The sequence below is a fragment of the Pseudopodoces humilis genome, chromosome 10 (genome assembly GCF_049639895.1).
Source record: "Pseudopodoces humilis isolate 2021_Gansu_Grassland_sample_001 chromosome 10, ASM4963989v1, whole genome shotgun sequence".
Classification (NCBI taxonomy): domain Eukaryota; kingdom Metazoa; phylum Chordata; class Aves; order Passeriformes; family Paridae; genus Pseudopodoces; species Pseudopodoces humilis.
The window spans coordinates 30396068-30416180 of record NC_142209.1 but is presented as its reverse complement, the minus strand read 5'-3'; the positions used below and the strand labels follow the sequence as shown (position 1 = coordinate 30416180).

The following is a 20113-nucleotide window of genomic DNA, read 5'->3' as shown; positions in this document are numbered from 1 at the left end:
AGCTAAACCTGAGCAGTGAGAAAATGGGAATAAAAGCCATGGTGAGCAGCATGGGGTTTATTCCCAGCTCCCTGCCCAGCAGTGCACTCTTAAATTCACATTTGTGAAGGCAGATTAAACAAAAGCTACCTCAGCACTCAGCCAGGAATTAATCCTGCCCCAAAAGCCTCCATTTGAACTTTCCAGCATTCCAGTTATTCCACAAAAACCTGGGAAATATTCACCTGGGCACCAGGATCATCCACAACTCCACCAGAGCAGACGGGCTGCCTTTCCAAAGGATTAGGGCCTCAGAGCTGATGGAAGCTGCTCGCCAAAATTTCTGCATCTCCAGCCCAGCAGAGTGGGAAAATGATGGATTTTTTTGCCCCAGGAAGAGTTGTCTGTCTGTCTGCCTGTCTGTCTGTCTAGTGGTTCTAGGAAACCATCAAGCTCAACACATGGGATGGAATGGGATGAGCTTTGAGGTCCCTCCCAACCCAAACCAGCCTGGGATTCTGGGATTCTGGGAATTGCTGCCTTCACAAAGCAAATATTCCCTTCATGAGCTAAGAGAGATTTTTTCCTACCTTGGATTTGTTTCATCCTCTATTTTTACCTGTGTATTCACAGAGAAAAGAAAAGATACAGAATTATAGAATTCTATTCATAGAATTTATTATATATTTATATATTCTATTTATAGAATTCTATTTATAGAATTCTATAGAATTATAATAATAGAATTACAGAAAATTCAAAGACTGAGTGAAGAGCTCAGGAGGTCTCAAGTCCCATCTCAGCCTCAGGGCAGTGAAATCCAAATCAGATGGAGCTGTCAGGATCTGAGAGTCTCCAAGAACAGGGACTCTTCAGCTCCCCCAGGACAGACATTCCCACTGGGAATGGGCTTTTCCCGTATTTCCTTACAGCTTGTAGACAGGAGCAACTGGAGTAATTTTTTTACTGATCCAAGAAATCTTCTTGAAGAAAACTGACTCCCAAACAGGTTGAAAAATGCTGCAAAAACTTTATTAATAAGATCAGTTACATACTCAGGTATCTCTGGTTCCCTTCCTGCACACAGAATAAAGAACCTGTTCATTCTGTAATTACATTTCTCCAGAATTCTTTCACACAATGGAATCTTGAGCAACACTTTCCAAACATAAAAAGAGAACTAAAATCCATCCATACCTGTAATATCTTAACTGCAGACTCCCCAGGAGCGAGGTGGTTGGGTTTGCAGACCACCTGCAAGTCATTTTAGTCAAGTATCCATCAGTCTCACAGGAGATATTAAAATCCATGTCTAATTAAAAGATGTGAAAAGGTTAATTAATGAGGGGAAGGGGAAGGGAAAGGGAAAGGGGAAGGGGAAGGGGAAGGGGAAGGGAAAGGGGAAGGGAAAGGGGAAGGGAAAGGGGAAGGGAAAGGGGAAGGGAAAGGGGAAGGGAAAGGGGAAGGGAAAGGGGAAGGGAAAGGGGAAGGGAAAGGGGAAGGGAAAGGGGAAGGGAAAGGGGAAGGGAAAGGGGAAGGGAAAGGGGTAGGGAAAGGGGAAGGGAAAGGGGAAGGTTAAGTGCATAGGAAAGGGGAAGGGAAAGGGGAAGGGAAAGGGGAAGGGAAAGGGGAAGGGAAAGGGGAAGGGAAAGGGGAAGGGAAAGGGGAAGGGAAAGGGGAAGGGAAAGGGGAAGGGAAAGGGGAAGGGAAAGGGAAGGGAAAGGGGAAGGGAAAGGGGAAGGGAAAGGGGAAGGGAAAGGGGAAGGGAAAGGGGAAGGGAAAGGGGAAGGGAAAGGGGAAGGGAAAGGGGAAGGGAAAGGGGAAGGGAAGGGAAAGGGGAAGGGAAGAGGGGAAGGGAAAGGGGAGGGGAGAGGGGAAAGGAAAGGGGAAGGGAAAGGGGAAGGGAAAGGGGAAGGGAAAGGGGAAGGGAAAGGGGAAGGGAAAGGGGAAGGGAAAGGGGAAGGGAAAGGGGAAGGGAAAGGGGAAGGGAAAGGGGAAGGGAAAGGGGAAGGGAAAGGGGAAGGGAAAGGGGAAGGGAAAGGGGAAGGGAAAGGGGAAGGGAAAGGGGAAGGGAAAGGGGAAGGGAAAGGGGAAGGGAAAGGGGAAGGGAAAGGGGAAGGGAAAGGGGAAGGGAAAGGGGAAGGGAAAGGGAAGGGAAAGGGGAAGGGAAAGGGGAAGGGAAAGGGGAAGGGAAAGGGGAAGGGAAAGGGGAAGGGAAAGGGGAAGGGAAAGGGGAAGGGAAAGGGGAAGGGAAAGGGGAAGGGAAAGGGGAAGGGGAAGGGGAAGGGGAAGGGGAAGGGGAAGGGGAAGGGGAAGGGGAAGGGGAAGGGGAAGGGGAAGGGGAAGGGGAAGGGGAAGGGGAAGGGGAGGGAGGGAGGGGGAGGGGAGGGGGGAGGGGAGGGGGGAGGGGAAGGGGGAGGGGAAGGGGGGAGGGAAGGGGGAAGGGAAAGGGGAAGGGAAAGGGGAAGGGAAAGGGGAAGGGAAAGGGGAAGGGAAAGGGGAAGGGAAAGGGGAAGGGAAAGGGGAAGGGAAAGGGGAAGGGAAAGGGGAAGGGAAAGGGGAAGGGAAAGGGGAAGGGGAAGGGAATATTCCATCCTTACCAGGAAAGTGCCCCAGAAGGAGAATGGAAAATCCTCTGGAATCTTACCTACTACATAGACCTCAGCATATCTGTGGTGACATTCCCTGCTTTGGTGACAGCAGTACAGGGCGTTATAGAAGAAACCTCCTCTAGGCTGGGTTGCTTTCAAGTTGAAAAGAGTAACTTTGCTGACACGATTGCTCACTAGGGAATATTGGCTGGCTGGGATTTCTTCTGCTAAATTCAGCCACCAAACCACCTCCCGGGCCTCCACGGGCTGGCTTCTGTTTTTATAGGTGCACAGAAGCGAAATGTTGGAGCCAGCACTGGTCAGGGTCTTGGGAGGGAAGTACAGGACCTGAGCTGCATTGAAAAGGGGGGAAAAAGGGGAAAAAATCTATTGAGATTTGAATCTGAACCAGAAAAACATAAAAGCATTTGTCAATAAAATAATAATAAAAATAAAAATAACAATAAACTTTTTATATTATTATTAGTAGTAGTACAGATTAAGAAATGAGCCTTGGACTGTCTTCCTACATACCTTAAGTTTCTAAATTCTGATTAAAGTAATCTTTAATATCCCCAGGCTACACAAAAGGAAAAAGAGGGAGGGGTGAATCCATTGAAATTGAAAATGGAACCAAAAAACCATAAAAACACTTATCAATGGAAAATAATATTAATATTGACCAAAAATGTAAAAGCATTTGTTAATAAAAAATATTATTACTTATATTATTATTATTATTATCTTCATTCATCATCTTTATTATTATCTTCACTTCCTATTTCTTAATCACTATGAACAAGAGCAGAAATGAGCCTTGGACTGTCTCCCTCCATACCTAAAGTTTCTAAATTCTGATTTAAATAATCTTTAACCTCCCCAGGCAAATCTGAGTGAAACGAGCAGAAAACCCCCGGAGGGTGCAGTGCAAACAACACACAGCAGCACGAGGGGAATAAAAATAAAAAATAAAATTAATCCATCCTTCCAGGAGTTGCTGTTCCTCCTCCTCCTGAAGTCAGATAGAGATTAAAGTCCCCAAAACTGATTTTACACTGCAATTAACACCAAATTGTAGCAGTGCTCCAATCCAGGCTCAAAGACACTTAATTTTCCAAGGATTTTAAGAAGTTTAAACACAGCCCCCATTGCTCAGGGATTCAGGGAAGATACAGGTGGAGCTGGGATGGAGCTGTGTGCAAAAACCAGCATCAAATCCTTTAAAGCTCAGATTTCCTTCCCCCACTGAGGAACCAGGCAGAGATTTTTCGGATTTCCTCCAAATTTCCCTTTCTCAGGCAGTAAAGCAGATTCAGGATCTGTTGTTGAAGGTTTCATTAGGAAAAAAACTTTTTCCAAGGTTTAGTTCTTTCTTTGCTCCAGGCCCAGGAAAAGCAGAGAGTTCAGAGAATTCAGAGACCGAAATATTCCCTGGGAATTCTGAGCAGAGCATGGAAAAATATAACAAAATAATCAGAAAGTCAGTTTTGCATGGAGAGGAGGAGAAGGAGGAAAAGGAGAAGGAGAAGGAGAAAGAGGAGGAGGAAAAGGAGGAGGAGGAAAAGGAGAAGGAGGAAAAGGAGAAAGAGAAGGAGTCCATACTTTATGGACTGTGTAAAAATTACATTTGATTTTGCTCTGGGGAAAAACATTAGCTTTAGTTCAGCTACAAAACCAAAACCAGAAGTGAGAAAAAGCATCAGGAGCAAAATCTTGAAATTAGGGAAGATTCAGAGCTGCCAACTGGAGTTGGAAACGGAAAAGCTCTGAGAAAAAGAGCTTTTTGTGGGTCTGAGCAGGTGCTGCTGCAGGAGTGACAGCCACAGAAGTGCATTCTCCAGAATTCCTAATGCCAGCCCAGCACAGGGAAGGAGCTGAGCCTCAGGCAAAGCCAGGCAGGAAAAGCTTCCACAGGAATTTTCATCCCAACTCAAGTTCTCCAATCCCAAAACTAGAAAATCAGCTTTATTCCAAAATCCTGCAGGTGTCCTACCTGCCAAGGTGAGGTTGTAGGGCGAGCTCCAGTCACTCCAGAAGCCTGGACCACGGAGATTCCTGCTCCTCACTTGCACTGAGGATGGAGAGTCCAGCAGGGCATTGTCTATGGCCACTGAGCTTTCCAGAGCAACCTGAAGCATCTGTTGGATTATCCAAACCCATTATTGTTGTAAAATGAAACAGGAGAAGAGACAGAGGGAATGTAAATAAATTGTATGGAGTCAAAATTCCCTGAATTCTCTTATCAGGCCTTCTCTTTATATTCAGTTTTTGGGAGAGCTGAGTAAATCAATTTGCTCCTTAAGAGACAAGAGATAATGTCCTCATATTCCACACAAGGATTTTCTAGGTTTTTAGGTAGCAAGATGGGTAAAAAAAAAATCCTCCTTCATTAAATTTCCTTTCAATTTGAGAGTGGTGAAAGTTGTATAACTCTGTGGAAAATGAGTTGTTTCATTATGGGTTGGTAATTAACAGCTGTTTATTATTCCAGAGCCACTTGTGTGGTAGGAACAGAAAAAAAAAATTCTATTTATACTAAAATTTATAAATGTTAAACATAGATGAGCTGTAGAACATACAGAATGCTGAAAGAAAAGGGGATTGGACTTCACAGAAGGAGAAGAACTGGAGTTTGTTTGTGGGACCCAGCAGGAGATGGGGCTTCTCTAAGTGTGGGCAGATGTGAAATCCAGCTTTCCCGGGAAAAAACAGCATGCCAAGCCAAACTTTCCCGGGAAAAACCAGTGTGCTAAGCTTGGCTTTCCTGGGAAAAAGCAGCGTGCCAAGCTTGGCTTTCCCAGGAAAATGCAGTGTGCCAAGCTCAGGTTTCCCAGGAAAAAGCAGCGTGCCAGGCCCAGCCCCACCAGAACAGCCACTCTGCCAATCCAAGGCCAAGGAGAGCGGTGGGAATGCTGTGATTTGGGAATGCTGGGATTTGGGAATGCTGGGGTTTGGGAATGCCCCAGCCCAGGAAGGCACGGAGCTGCCTCACCTGGCTGTGACCGTGTCCTGGAGGAGCAGAGATCCTCACTTGGTGCTGCAGAGGGAAGGGCAGCAGGGCAGGGCTGGACCAGCAGAGCTTCACCTGGCCCCTCTCAGCCAGCTCCAGGTGCAGCTTCCCGGGGGCTTCAGGCCTCACTGCACACAAATGAATCAACAATTAACCCCAGCCCGAATCACAATCCAGGCTTTAAACTAGGTTCTCTTAAACTCAGTTCTCTTAAACTCAGTTCTCAAGAGCAGCATGGCAGTGGGGTTGTGTAACATCCCTGGAAAAGTCACCCTGGTGCTGTCACAGTTATCAAGAAATGCTGTTTGACCTCCCATTTCCCTTAAATCCACAGGAATTTCTTCCCTTTGACCATGAGTTTTCCCAGTAGCCAAGCCCTGGCCTGCTGGAAAGAGGGAATGAGGAAGAGAGGGATGGGACTGCTGAGAAAATCGATTTTTGTCACACAATGAACACCTTATGGAGCTACTGTGATCATTTCTAGGAGTAAAGTCAAAATGCAAAGGAAATGCAGATATTAATTTGAATAATTAGCTGGTGTGTTCAATATTCCAGAACTAATTTTATTGTATTGCCACAAAATGAACTCGTTCCAGAGCTTAAACTGATTCCCATCCTTCCACAGGGATTATGGCTGTGAAAGGAGGGCTCCAGGAGGTATCCAGTTGTATTTCTAAGTTTCCTACTTTTTGATTCCTGTGAACAACTGGAGGTGCAGGAATGACCCTTGGATTATCTCCTCCCACAACTGAAGTTTTAAAATTCTGATTAAAATATTCAGGAGATTATTTTAATATATGTGAAAATAATATAATAATAATAATAATAATAATAATAATAATAATAATAATAATAATAATAATAATAATAATAATAATATAAGTGAAAATTGAGAGTTTGGATATTCCTGTGAGGATGAAGAGAACTCTGGAGTGGGGAATGGATGGGAAATCCTTGGGATTCCATTCCCTGGACAAAGACAAGGAATCAAGGCCCTGTTTCTACCTGGGACTGAGACTGACCTTGTTCATTCCTCATTCCAAGTTTTTCCCACGGAAGAGTGAAACCCTGCTCCAAACCACTGCAGGGTGTGAAGAAACTGAAGGGAAAACATTCCCAAAATTCCTGGGCAGTGGGCAAATGTTCCCTTCAAATTCCATCTGCACCGGTGTCCAGCTCTCCAAGTGTCCCATTTAAGTTACTGGAATATCACTCAGTCCTATCAAATAGGTCTAATTATTTCCAGCAGAAATCCACCACACCAAATCAGATTTTATTTAATTACTTATAGCAAAAATCTCTTCTTGTTTTCAGCATAAATCCACCATACCAAACCAGATTTTATTTAATTTCTACTTCTAGAGCATTTCAAAGCAATTAACTTCATGAAGGCCAGCAGGGAGTGATTGGGGAGGAGGCAAACAAAAAATCAGTGGCTTTTCCATCACATTTCCCTGAATCAGATCCCGAGGATAATGAGGGTTGTGATGCCACCTGCTCCACTATCAGCAAATAAAATCCACGTGACACAAGCACTCAGAGTTTTACATTCAAAATAGTTTTAACTGAGCTAAATCTTGGCAGAACATATATTAATATTGTGCATTTTTAAAACATGCTTCACTAAGCAGAGCTAACTGGTTGTGTTGTTTTTAAATACTGGCAGACTCCAGCCTGAATTTTTAATTTCTGCCTGCAGCATCATTTCAAACCAGCAGGATGAAAAATGCCAGCTCTCATCTTCCAAATAAGCCCACCCAGAGATTTTAACTGGTTCTGTCTGCAGAGCATATCAGTTAGGAGGAAGTTTATAAAATTCCTAAGTTTTTAAGTTAATAAGATTTTCATAAAACTTTAATTTTTTTTTCCCTCCAGCTGACGGCTCCTGCCTTTATGAAATCTGCCCAAATCTGTAATAACTGGGCAAGCTGGATAGCAACACATATCAAATTCACCATGTCAGGAGAGTTTGAGCTTGATCAAACACACAGGAATGTTTTCCAGCTTGGGCTTGCTGAAGAAAACATCAGGATCAGAGAGCTGCTGGGGAAAATGGGTGGGATTCTTTGCTAAGCAACTTTGGGAAACTTTTTTAATTTAAAAATTTAAATTAATTTAAATTTAAATTAAGTCCTCAGCAACAAGCTCTAGCACAGTGTTGGGCACAGAGAGGTCCTGATTAGGAAGGAGCAAGATGAGAAATCACATGTTGAGTGTTGGGCTCTGCTGGCTGTGGTTTGCAGGGGAGCCAGGACAGGGATTAGGGAGCTTTTCCTGCCCAGCAGAGCCATCCCGGGACACGGGGCTCTCACCAATGTCCGTGGGCTGCAGGGCCAGCAGCGGGGAGCCCAGGGCTGTGACACCTGCCACCATCTCCAGCCACAGCAGGTAGGTGTGGTTGAGGCTCGGGAAGGCCACCAGGCACTCACAGGTGGCCCGGTCCCCGCAGTCACACGGAGCCACCCGCACTGTCCCCTGCAGAGAGCTGGTGGATGCAGCTGCCAGGGACAGCTCTGATCTGCAGGGGGGAAAAACAAACCAGGAAACAAAACAATTCTGTAATTTTTTTTTTTTTTTTTTTTTTTGGTTTGGCTATCTGGATATGGTTTATTGATCAGAAAATTCAATGAATGAATGAAAAATAATAATAATCGTAACCAATTGCTTTAACTTTGCTGCTTCTCTCTTTTTAAATGGTTTGCAAGTAATGAACACAATTCCATGAAAGCATTCCCAGATCTTTTCTAGGCACATAGTGTTGTTTTACCTTGCCATGGCAGCTCCCTGCCATCCCAAAAGAGATGAATTTCTAATTCCCATTCATGAGGTAATGAAATAATACAAAACAATTTAATGTTCCCTCCAGCTCCTGCCACAATGGAGCACTGCAGGGAAAATCATAATCATGGAATGGCTTGGACTGGGAGGGACCTTCAATCCCATCCCCTGCCATGGACAGGGACATTTTCCACTATCCCAGGTTGCTCCAAGCTCCATCCCTGGACATTTCCAGGGCTCCAGGGGCAGCTTTTCTGGGAAATCCATTCCAGGGCCTCCCCACCCTCCCCAGGAACAATCCCTTCCCAATATCCCTTCTAAATCTTTGGAACCAGCAGTTCCCAAAGGATTCTTCATCCTCATCTCCACCCTTCAGGCTCTTCCAGAAACCCACATTTATGGAATTCTGCAGGTATCCAGTGACTAAGGCCTTCTCAAGGTTGGGAATTCAATAGTGCACATCATTTGTGGCCAAATTTCTCCCAGCAGCAAAGCCAAGACAAACCCTGACAGTTCAATCACCTCGGATCCTTTCCTGCCTTTCACCTTTCATCCTTACCCAAAAACAAAACAAAACAAAAAAGCTCCTGTTTGGAATTGTTCTGAAGCGATTTTGGAATTGTATCTGTCTCCAGTAAGGGTTTTGTTTTACTAATTCAGAGAAAGAAATGGAAATTCATGGAATAAGAGCCTTTCTGTACATTTTCCCAATGGTTTTATAGCTGGCATGAGTCACTGGAACACTTGGATTCAGGGAGGGCAGAGATCTCTGCATTGGAGGAGAGGGAAGGACAAGTTTTGCTGCTTTATTTTTTGGGTTTAGTCCATTTGTTATCTGCTCCATTTATCTGAGAGAACAGCAAAGGGAACTGGGCATGATTCACCAATTCCATTTCCATATCCTGCCCTGCTCAGAGAGGAAAAGGTCAAAAAATTGAGGAGAACTATGGAGGATGGGGAAGAGCTCAGGCTGGGACTGCAGGGAAACCACTCCTGGATCATCCCAGCCCCACTCCCCTCATCCCTCACTGATCTTCCTGCATCTTGGGATACTCTGAGCCTGCAAAAACATGGAATTCTGGCAGCGCTGCCCTCCCAGCTCCTGTGCTCTGCAGGAACAGCCCCGAGCAGCTCCATATCCAGGTATGGTTTACATTTATTCATCCTCCAGACAGCCAATCCTGACATTCTTAAAATAATTCTCACCAGGACTCGCAGACTTTAGGGCACAGGAATGATGCTGATGGTATCTGGCAGACATAGGGCTCTGAAATTACTTGGAATAATTTTGTTTTTCTACATGTGGCTCCACTGTTTCCTCCTGAATTTCCTTTCAAAGACTTCTCAGAATTTTCTTTGAAGCCTTCTCCTGCAGCTCACAGATTTTACTGGTCTCCAAAAGCCACAATCAAGCCATGAAAATGCAGTTTTTTCTCCAAACCGTGTCTGATCTGATCCATCTGGAAAGTGGTTACCACCACACCAGCCCCTCATCATTCCTAATAATTATTTCAATTTTTAACCATCCAAATGCACTTGTTTGCACCAAGAAAAAAAGCAGTGTAAAAGGAGGAAAATGCTAAAGACCTCCTCTCCTGACTTATTAACCCTCACAGGCAGAGGAGAGGTCAGTGGCTCCTGCACCCAAATCCTGTCACAGAGAGTTCTTTTACCCAACACCTTGGAAAACCTCAGGAAAAAAAAAACATTTAGGATGTCCTAAATGTTTTATATTTATATTCCACCCCTTTCATAAGGTGATGCTTCTCCTGCTAAATTCATCTGTGGCCCCATGGGGAACTTGGAGCCTTTCAATGAGATGCTGCAAAATGTCCTGGCTGAATTTCAATCCTGTTCTTGCAATTCAAAAGAAAAAAAAAAAAAAAGTAACATCTATTTTAGGAAGAATTACCTGAATTTTCAGGAAAGGTTAATCCCAACCAGGTGGTTGTGAAATAGGGTCACCCCTGTAACTCTGCTGCCACATTATATATCCTTTATATATATATATATTATATATCCTTTCCAAGCACTGCCTTTATTTGGAATGCATAGAGCAAAGCTGTCTGGGATTTTTCCATAAATATTTTCCAATGTTTTTGATCAAGGGTAGCTCTAGAAAAATCCCTGTTTGAAGAAGCTGCCCCATTAAACTGCAGCAGATCTGCCTCTAATGAACCTCTAATGAGAGGTTGATTTGCTCTGGCTGGAGAGGCTCGATGCACAACTGATGCACTTGAGGCAAATTGCATGATTTATCCTTTAAAAACTTGGGAATTTAGTCCCAGAACTGGAGAAGAGCTTCCCAGGTACTTCAAATAACTCAAAAAATGATAATCAGTGCTCAAAATTGAACTGGGAGCACTCTCCAAGGGGATCCCTGAGGCTGAAGATTCCAGCTCATGGAATTCACCATGGATTTTACAGCATTCCTGGGATCAGACAGCTGGAAAGATGTTTGGTAGACAATTAACCCAACTTGTCTAATGAAGCTTTGGAATAACCTTTTCTCTTCTATTCTTTTGGAATAATCTTTTCAAAGCTGCATCCTCTCCCTCACCTGAGCCTCTCAAACTGAGCACTGCCATGGGCAGAACATTCCCATTCCTGATATTTCCAAGCAGGAAAACTGTGGATGTGGTAAATAAGAGGAGACTTCTCTAATGCTGAAAAAAAATAAAAAAATCTGTGAGAGACCCAAGCTTTTCTGTTGTAGATTCTCCTGTATCATTATTTTTGTGCATTGCCCTGATGTGAGAATCCTGGCTGGATCTCCAGACTCCCAGGGAGAAACACATGCCAGGAATGCATATTTTTAAAACTGGGAATGTTTTCAAGGTATTTTGGCTCAGGAATAAAATGTTAAGGTATCAGAGAGCCAACAGAGAAAGCTGTCACCTTCCCAAAGGCTGAAATGCTTGTGCTTGCTGCTCCCCCAGATCACAGGGACCCTAGAAGGGAAATATTAATATGGAATGTGGGGAGGGAAATGACTTCTCCAAGGTTCTGCTTTGTTTCTCATCTTTGCAGCAGAGAGGAATCAAATAGAGACTCTGGTGAGTCCACAGGGCCTGCTCTCCTGAATTGAATGGCACTCACTGAATTCTCTTCCTAACATGAGGAAACCTCTTCACCCAATCTGGTGGCATCCCCAAAAATTTCAATATTGAGATTTCTGCCCTGGGATCACTGGCAAAGCTTTTCCTGTGCAGCTGAGCCTGGATGGAGCAGAGCAAAGCCAGAGCTGCTTCCCCCACAAACACCCATGGAATGGTATTTCAGGAATCAGAGTCATGAGGAACACTGGAAATGGGAACCCACCTCACCAAAATGGGATTCCAATATTGTGTCAGCTAAACGACCATATTTATTCCTAAATAATACACTTGGTTTCTACTCTGATTACAGGGATGATTTGTGCCAAATGATGTCTGGCTGTTCAGGAAGTCCTCCTCTATAAATTCAGCTCATTCAACTATTTCAGCTGATCCTGTTTCATAAGGAAATGAAATCTGGCTGTTTATACCAATCCTTCAACTCTATCAATAATCCAGAAAAAAGCCCAGGGTGGTTTTATGGAATCAAACAGATCTTTTTATAACCAATGAATGCAAGATCTGCCCATCTCACAGGCAGGATGATTCCATCTCTCAGCATTCCAGGGAATATTCACCACAGTGACGAGATGAGAGCAGCCTTTGCCATTGTATCACACGTTAAGCACCACAGCTACCTCAAGAGAGACAATATTATGGTCAAAAACAAATAAAAAGCAGGACCAGGATTTAAAATTAAGAAATTCTAACAACAAAGATACTTTAAGAAGTCAATGCTGATTTCATTAGAGTATTTTAAGAAACATGGAAAGGACAGAGAAGGGGGATTCTCCATTCCAGCCATTTTTCATTCAAAAAGCCATAAACTTTCCACATTATCCAGGATTACTTTGAGACAGGACAAAGTAAAATCTGCAAAGCTGAAGCTCCCACCATGCTGGAAGCTGGAATGTTGATGTTTTAGGAAATGCTTTCAGTTTCCCAGACAAATTTAACAGGGCCTGTACTTACCCAGAGTATAAAAGATTCACCTTCAGGTCAGCTCTCAGGTCCAGCTTCAAAAGTTGCAGGTTACAAACCAACAGGTCCAGCTTGCCTCTAATCCAGCATTCCATGTTCCAGCTCCAATCTGGACAAAAGAAAGGGATCACACATTTCTGAACTGCATTAAAACAAAATAAAATATCTGGACAGAACTCACTCACAAAGAGAGGAGGAACAGATATTCCTGAAAGAGAGTCTGCACCACAAATGGGAAAATATTTATGAATAATCTGAGTTGGGCACCTTCAACACTTCCAAGGCTCCAAATCCATGTGGTTCTGCACTGTTATGATTAAAGAAGGAATATTTTTTACCTGGGTTTAGGGACAAGGCTGCAGGGTGAAGAAAAATGAAGCTGATGGTGGTTGCTGTGTCCTGGGAAGTGGCACAGCCTGAGCTGGGGATTTGTGAAATCAAATTCCACCTCCTGAGTCAATGAGATTCCTGGCAGCAGGATGCCAGCTCCGTGTTCCTCAGAGACAGGAGGAGGAAAAAAACCTTGGGAAAAAAAATCCTAACCCATGTACAGATATTTACTGCATATTTATAATTTAAAGCCTCATAATTCATGTAGAAATGATGCCATTTGCTCTCCATCTCCCCTGCCTGCTGATGGGAGTTTAAAGCCCATATCCACCAAAAATATTTAAAATATTCCTCACAGTGTCTAAACTCCTTTGAAGATCTGGGTTTATGTTCTCTTATGCAGTGCTCCATATTTTATTCACAATCCCCCTGGAAAGACAGACAACCTTTTTTCCCTTTTAAAACTGTGCTGTACAATTCCTCCATCTTCTACATTCTGAGGAAGGATTTTGCCACCCTGAGGAAGGATTTTGCCACCATGAGGATGGATTTTAACTCTCTGAGGAAGGATTTTACCTCTCTGAGGAAGGATTTTGCCACACTGTGTTGCCTGCCCAGGATAAAAGTGAATCCCCATTAATCCAACCCACCCCTCTCCTCCCAAACTACAAAAAAACCCCAAATATTTTTGCAAGAATTAACTCCTTGTTCCCTTGAGTGCTAAACCCACCTATTTGCTGAGGAGCAGAGAGATTTATTTCTGAAGGAATAAACTTCCTTGCCTGCATGCTTGCTTTGTACAAAGAACAATCAATGTTGCTGGCACTCCAAAGGCAACACAGGAAATTTTCTTCATTCATTAAAGGCTTGATTTTGGATGCTCCAAGTTGTCTCCTCAAACCAGACCAGCTCCCAGCTGAGAAAGGGTTCAAAAAGGTCTCATTCAGCAGCACACAGGGCAGTGTGAAATTCCTGGGAGGAACTGGATGGACCATGCAATGGGCAGCTGTCATCTGAAGGAAATCTGCAAATATAAAGGGAAAAGTACTGGAAATAAAAGGAAAAGTTCATATTTTTAAACAATTAAAAGGGAGTGGTTGATGTGGTACAGAAGTGTATTCTTTAGGTATAAATCAGGTTGTTTCCAGGGGTAAAGACAAAATTAATGAAAACATCCCCCTAGGTAAAAAATTACTAAAAACATCCTCTCTGAATGGTGTCACAAGTGACAGATTCCAGCCCTTTACCCCAACCTCACTGCACATAAACTTCTGTTTTCTCAAACTCTTGAAAAAAGTCAAGGCCAAGATTGTAGGTGAAGCATCTCTTGGGGATAAATTTGTTTTTAATAACCAAAACTACAGTGAATCCTAAACAGAAGTGAATTCTAAACTGCCTGTGAGTCTCATCTTCCCATGCAATGCTGGAACAGATCCCCTCCAGCTCTTTTAAAACAGCTCCATTTCAATAAAAATATCATCCTGCTGTAAATATAAAACACAGTCCCACTGTAACTCTTAAATAAAAAAGGCCAATATTACTGTGGGTGCAACTGCACCACCCCAGGGCATTATCTGGGAAGTGAGAGGCGGGAAAATGATCTTTTTTATTCCCATCAGACTCCAAATAAAACCACTCTGAGCACGTTTGTTGATGTCATAGCTTGAATCGTGCTCACAACGGTTTAGAGAAGGATGAGCAGGAAACATCTTCCTGTAAAACATTCTGAATTTAAAGATTAAAACTCTACTTGTAGCAAGGCACAGGGGCATTGGTGCACTTTGCATTTTGCTCAGGAAGGGCAGAAATTTTAAGCAGTTCATTAAATAGAAATTAATTGATGCTCCATGCCTTGCAACAGCCAAACTAAGAAATCCCAGAATATCTCTGGCGCTGTTTGATTAGTAGAAATTCATCATTCTCTAGCACAGAGCATGAGTTAAATAATACCAAAGTATGAAATGAGAGCTGTAAAAACAGCTGTTGAAAACAGAAGATGCAGAGTGTTACGGTGCAGAGGGTTTTGCTTTCTCTCCACAGAGATTTTGTGGTGCCAGACTCCTGCATGGTTCTGCTCTTCCACTAAGCAGAGTTTGTGCCTCTGTAAATCCCAGCTTCATCAGGCCTCCAGCAGGAGCAGTGGAGCAAACAAACTCTCAGGCCACAAGCCACGATGAAAAAAGGGACAAAAAAGGTGGCACAGAGCGGGACAGAGAGCCAGCACTGTCCCCAGCTCATCTCTTTGTCAAGGAACACCCACCTCGTGTCTCACAGATCATCTCGAGGGATTAATTAAATCTCATAAAGTTAAAAAATGTGCTCAGCTCCTTTCTTCAGGAATGGAAAAAATGTTTAATGACCCAGAGGAAGGCTTGACTCACAGTTCTGTCCCCACAGCAGCAGCGTGGCTGGGTGAGCAGGGCCTTCAGATGGTGACAAACTGCTCAGAAATCCCAGGAAGCCTCCCTGGAGCATCCAGGTTTTCCAGTTAAAGCCACTCAATATGTTCAGATCACAAAAGGCTTCAAAATAATTTCAACAATGCAATATTCGCTAGCAAGTGGATAAAAGTACATATAAAGCAAGATAAAAAGGTGTTTATGTATGTAAGAGGTACCTAAATCTAATGATTTATTCATCTTTTTGATTCATATCTTGTAAAGATAACACCAGTTTTCCAAATAACTCCACTGGATTACAGGGTTTGCTTTCTCCCTAAGCGCCATCATCGAAACCCTTTAAACAGTCCTTATTTTAATTAAAAAAAATGTAAAAAAGAAAGGCAAATACCAGCTGTCCTTGCAGAGCAGATGCCAATATTGTCAGAGGCATTTCCCAGTTTATGAATGCAGCATTTGGAGAGAGCTGAGCACCCTCTGGCCATGTGCCAAAGGGAGCAGGAATGGCAGCATCCTCCAGGAGCACAGGAATTTTCCTTCCACTTTAGGGCAGCAAAACAAACTCCCCACACATTTTAATTTCATCAAATCTGTCCAGGGCATTTCTTTGGATGTGTTCTGACTCAATATATTTATTTTTACTGATGTTTCCTGAGCTGAAAAGTTCCCTAACCCTAGCCCTATCCCAAACTGGTTTTTGAGATATTTTTTAGTGACTTACCCATCAGCACAAACATGGTTGGGATGATTTGCCAGCACATCTGGTAGAACTGACCTGAAAAACACACAGAAAATTAATGATGATTATAATCATATAATTATCATATAATGATAATTATAATTATCAGTCTATTATTTCATTTTGGTGCATTTCAGTTCATTTGATGCTCACACCTTTGTAAGCAGGATCATGGAAAACCAGAATGGTTTGGAAAGGAACTTAAAAATCATCTCAGTCCAACACTCTGGGATGGGGAGAAGCACTTCTCTCCTCACCAGGAAGGGAAGAACAGGCCAGAAAAAAAATCAGAATTTTCCAAGTGCTGCATACACAGAGGTACTCACCCATTTCAACAGTGAAGACTTCACTAAACTTTATGGCAATGTTTCATTATTGTTCCTTCATTTCACATACTTTGTTCTTTTCTGTTTTCATCCAATAGTTACATAAATTCTGCTAAAACATAAATATATTTTTGTGCTTAAAGCTCCACAGAGGAGAGTTTGGCTGCTGTTGTAGTCAAGAACTGAGTGCTGAGTAAAACTCACAGCTCAAGTCAGGCAGCAAATGCCAGGGTGAGAAATTCCACTTAGTGAATCCCTCCAAAGGGTTTCTGAAATATTCTGAATATTCCTGAAATATTTCTGAGGACAGTTTCCTTGAGAACATCCCAGGAGCCAAAAGAGGCAGTGCCAAGGTTATGTAATGGCCTTGCAGTTTGGGGCTGCATGTCCTGGAAAATACATTTCTTTACATATTCCATATCCACCTGAAGCAGCAGCCAGCTGCCCAGGGAAGTGACAATTCCCAGATCCTTGTCTCCCTGCCTGCTCTCCCACACATTCAGCTGGAGCTGAATTTCTCCAGCACCATGCTCTGCAGGATCAGTCAATCCCATCCACTTTTCTCCCCATCCACTGGCTACTTTTCAGCTCCATTTTCAGCAATTACAGAGGGAATCTCAGATTTTCCCAGCCCCTGTTTCAGGGGATAATTTGGCTCTCAGCTGGTGGGTGGTACCTGTTCCTTTTCCATTAGTTTATTTAGTTTAATTTATTTTTTTTAAAGTTTATTTTTTATATATTTTTATTATATATTTTATTTATATATTTATTTAGATCGATCTATTTTATATTATATTTATTTATATTTATTCTATTATATATTTTATTATATTATATAATTTGAATTTTTATATTTTATATTTTCTCATTTATATATTCTATTACAAACATTATTTATCACATTTATTTATTTATTTATTTAAATTTATTTAAATTTATTCATTTATTCCTATTAAAGAGCCATGAGGGCCAGAGGAATTATGGAGCTATCAGGTCATTTTCACAAAGATACAGGCAGGAATTATTTCCAAATAATTGAAATGAGTTAGATTTCCCCCTAATTTCAGAAGTAAAAAGTACCTTTTAAAAGAGTTTATTTAACATAAATGTGCATTATTCACACTATTAAATGGTTTAGTGAGAAACAGTCCATGTTCCTCTTTCACAGGTGCATAAAATATAAAATAAAAATATAAAATAAAATATATTATATTATATTATATTATATTATATTATATTATATTATATTATATTATATTGTATTGTATTGTATTGTATTATATTATATTATATTATATTATATTATATTATATTATATTATATTATATTATATTATATTATATTATATTATATAGTAAATAAAAATTCCCTGTCCATCCTTCAACCACTTCCCAGCAGGAAACTATCGGAGCTCACTTCCAAGAAAACTGGAAATCCATGTCCAGAATTTATAAGGTTATCCACGGGCCCTGGGTGTTAGAGTTTCCCCCATGAAATACCCATTTACACTGAGAAGAAAACAACCACAGAGCTCCAGAATACAGAAGAAAAATTATAATTTATACACAGTTTAGTGAAGATAAAGGCTTTTGAACTTCCTGATGGAAGTGAAAAATAATTAAGGGAGAATTTCTCCATGGAAAGGGTGGTCAGGATTGGAAGGGAAGTTTGGAATTCCCATTCCTGGAAGTGTCCAAGGAACTCCTGGAGTTGGCACTCAGTGCTCTGGCCTGGGGACAAGGTTGGACTTGATGGTCTTGGAGGGCTTTTCCAACCTTAATGATTTTGTGATTCTGACAAAGAAATGGCCAGACAGAGCAATCAGAGATTCTGATGTCAGCACTAATTTGATATTTAGAGCAGAAGGCAAAACCACTTCTCAGCCCAGCTTGGAACCTCCCGTCACATCAACCTATGCTGGTTTTACAGAGGTGTTTTTCCAGTCCCGGCTCCAACAACGTTCCTGACCAAACCCCGTGCTGTACATGACCAAAAAGCCCTGTAAGCTGCATGGCCACAGAATCAGCCCCTTTTCTGTTCAAAGTTCAGCCTTCCTTGTGTAAACTTGGCAGAATTGGCTAAAAAGAGCCATCTACAGATAAATCCCAGGGCAGGATAAATGCACAGCTGGAACAGATGGGATTCTCCAAAATTTTTTCCAGCGAGAACGGTGAACTTGCCAGGATTCCTTACTCCATAGTAAGAAAGAACATAAGTTTTACAGGAACATTTACAGAGAACAGGAAGTTAAATAAAGAGAACTATTAAAACTTGTAAGCTCTGTTCGGGAGAGAATAAATTAACACAGCCAGGACAAATTGGTTTATTTGTGGCTGGGGGAGTGTCCATACAAAAGAAAGGAATTGGGGTCCTTTTGAACAAATGTATCTCAAATTACCCTGGAACCACTGATTTTGCTGCTGCTGTGTACAAGAAATTTTCTGTATTCTTAGCTAAATACTATATTCCTCTCCACATCAACCACACAATCACAGAATAGCTCAGCAAGAAGAGTTGGGATTAAAACCAAAACACAACTGATTTGACAGGCAAGGAGGAGAATAATTAAATGAAGAAATAAGATTATTTTTGTTTACAGGACAGGTGAGAAATCACAGAATTCCCTGGCTTATCAGCATGGAAAACAGGTTGAGCACAACCTGAAATGAGCAGGACCCACCACCTGCACTGAGCATGGAAAACCATATAAACCACCCCAGACTTTTGCAAGCACTGCACTATAGCTGGTTTTAAATATTAAAAATCTCTAGAAAGCATAAAAATCTTTTAGTAATAATGCCTATTATACAGCATCTTCTGACCTGTTCTTTAAGGGCGCCAAGGGCTTTCCAGTCCTGTTGCTCTGAGCACAGAATTTCCTTTCCCATATATTGAAAATCATTCTTAATAAAGAGTTCTAACTAAGTGGTACACACAAAATAGAAATTATTATGACCCACACTGAATAATTTTGCCAAAATTAAAGGTTTAATAAAGTCAACCCAAGTTGGGCTGAAGCACAGCTACAAATCCAACTCTAAACCTGCTGGTGGAGCCTCTCCCCCAAGACTCGACAGCAAAAGGTCCCGAACTCTACAGAGTTTCTCCAGATCGTGGGATTTCTCTTGTTTGTAGTGAAACCACTTCTCATTCATGCAGTGGGTCTGTTCTTCCTTACGTGCTGAGCTCCTGGGATTCCTTGACACTTAAAGCTTGTATCCACGTTATAAGCACACTTAGAAGTTAAGGGCTCTCTGTGCGCTCATTAGAAACTCATTTATAAATCCTGCACCACTCATTAACTTTCCGAAGTTCTCTTCTATCACAGATCCCGCAGCATCAGGGACTCACATCCCACAGCCACCGACATTTATTTTTCTTTTTGCTTCTGACACTGAATCTCAGGGAATATAAAGGAGACAAAGGGCTGGTTCGAGTATAGTGAAACCTCCCAGATCTGTGAGCGGGATGTGGGACCGGCTGCGAGCTGAGTTCAAGGAGATGGTTCAGGAAATTAGAGAGGGGGGAAAAAAAGCGGATAAAAAGTAAATTAACCAACCTGCTTCTCCTTCCTCTCGGGGCTCCGACTGGCGGCTGAAGAGACGCTGCCACGGTGTTGCTCCGATGGCGAACCCCGGACGGGCGCTTCCTTCAGCCCGGCTCCCCTCAGCTCCGAGCCCTCAGCCCGGCTCCCCTCAGCTCCGAGCCCTCAGCCCGGCTCCCCTCAGCTTTCCCCGGCTCCCTTCAGCTCCGATCCCTCCGCCCCCAGCCCGGTTCCCCTCAGCTTCCCCCGGTTCCCCTCAGCTCCGACCCTTCCACCGCCCCGCCCCGGCCCAGCGCTCCGCCCGCCCCGGCCCCTCACACGGGATAGCGGGGAACAAGCTG

General features: G+C 42.7%; 1 protein-coding gene across 1 annotated transcript in view; it reads right to left on the bottom strand.

Annotated features, from left to right (window-relative positions):
• The window catches only part of LEPR (leptin receptor), a 28867-nt gene extending 8960 nt beyond the window's left edge, over positions 1-19907 (bottom strand). The window contains exons 1-9 of the mRNA XM_005521232.2: positions 19788-19907; positions 15885-15938; positions 13495-13788; positions 12426-12543; positions 7893-8098; positions 5563-5708; positions 4564-4708; positions 2627-2923; positions 1177-1291 (exon numbers count right to left, since the gene is read on the bottom strand). Coding sequence (XP_005521289.2) covers positions 1177-1291; positions 2627-2923; positions 4564-4708; positions 5563-5708; positions 7893-8098; positions 12426-12543; positions 13495-13788; positions 15885-15924 — 1361 coding nt within the window. The 5' untranslated portion in view covers positions 15925-15938; positions 19788-19907. The remainder of the gene's footprint in view (positions 1-1176; positions 1292-2626; positions 2924-4563; positions 4709-5562; positions 5709-7892; positions 8099-12425; positions 12544-13494; positions 13789-15884; positions 15939-19787) is intronic.
• Positions 19908-20113: the final 206 nt, after the last annotated feature.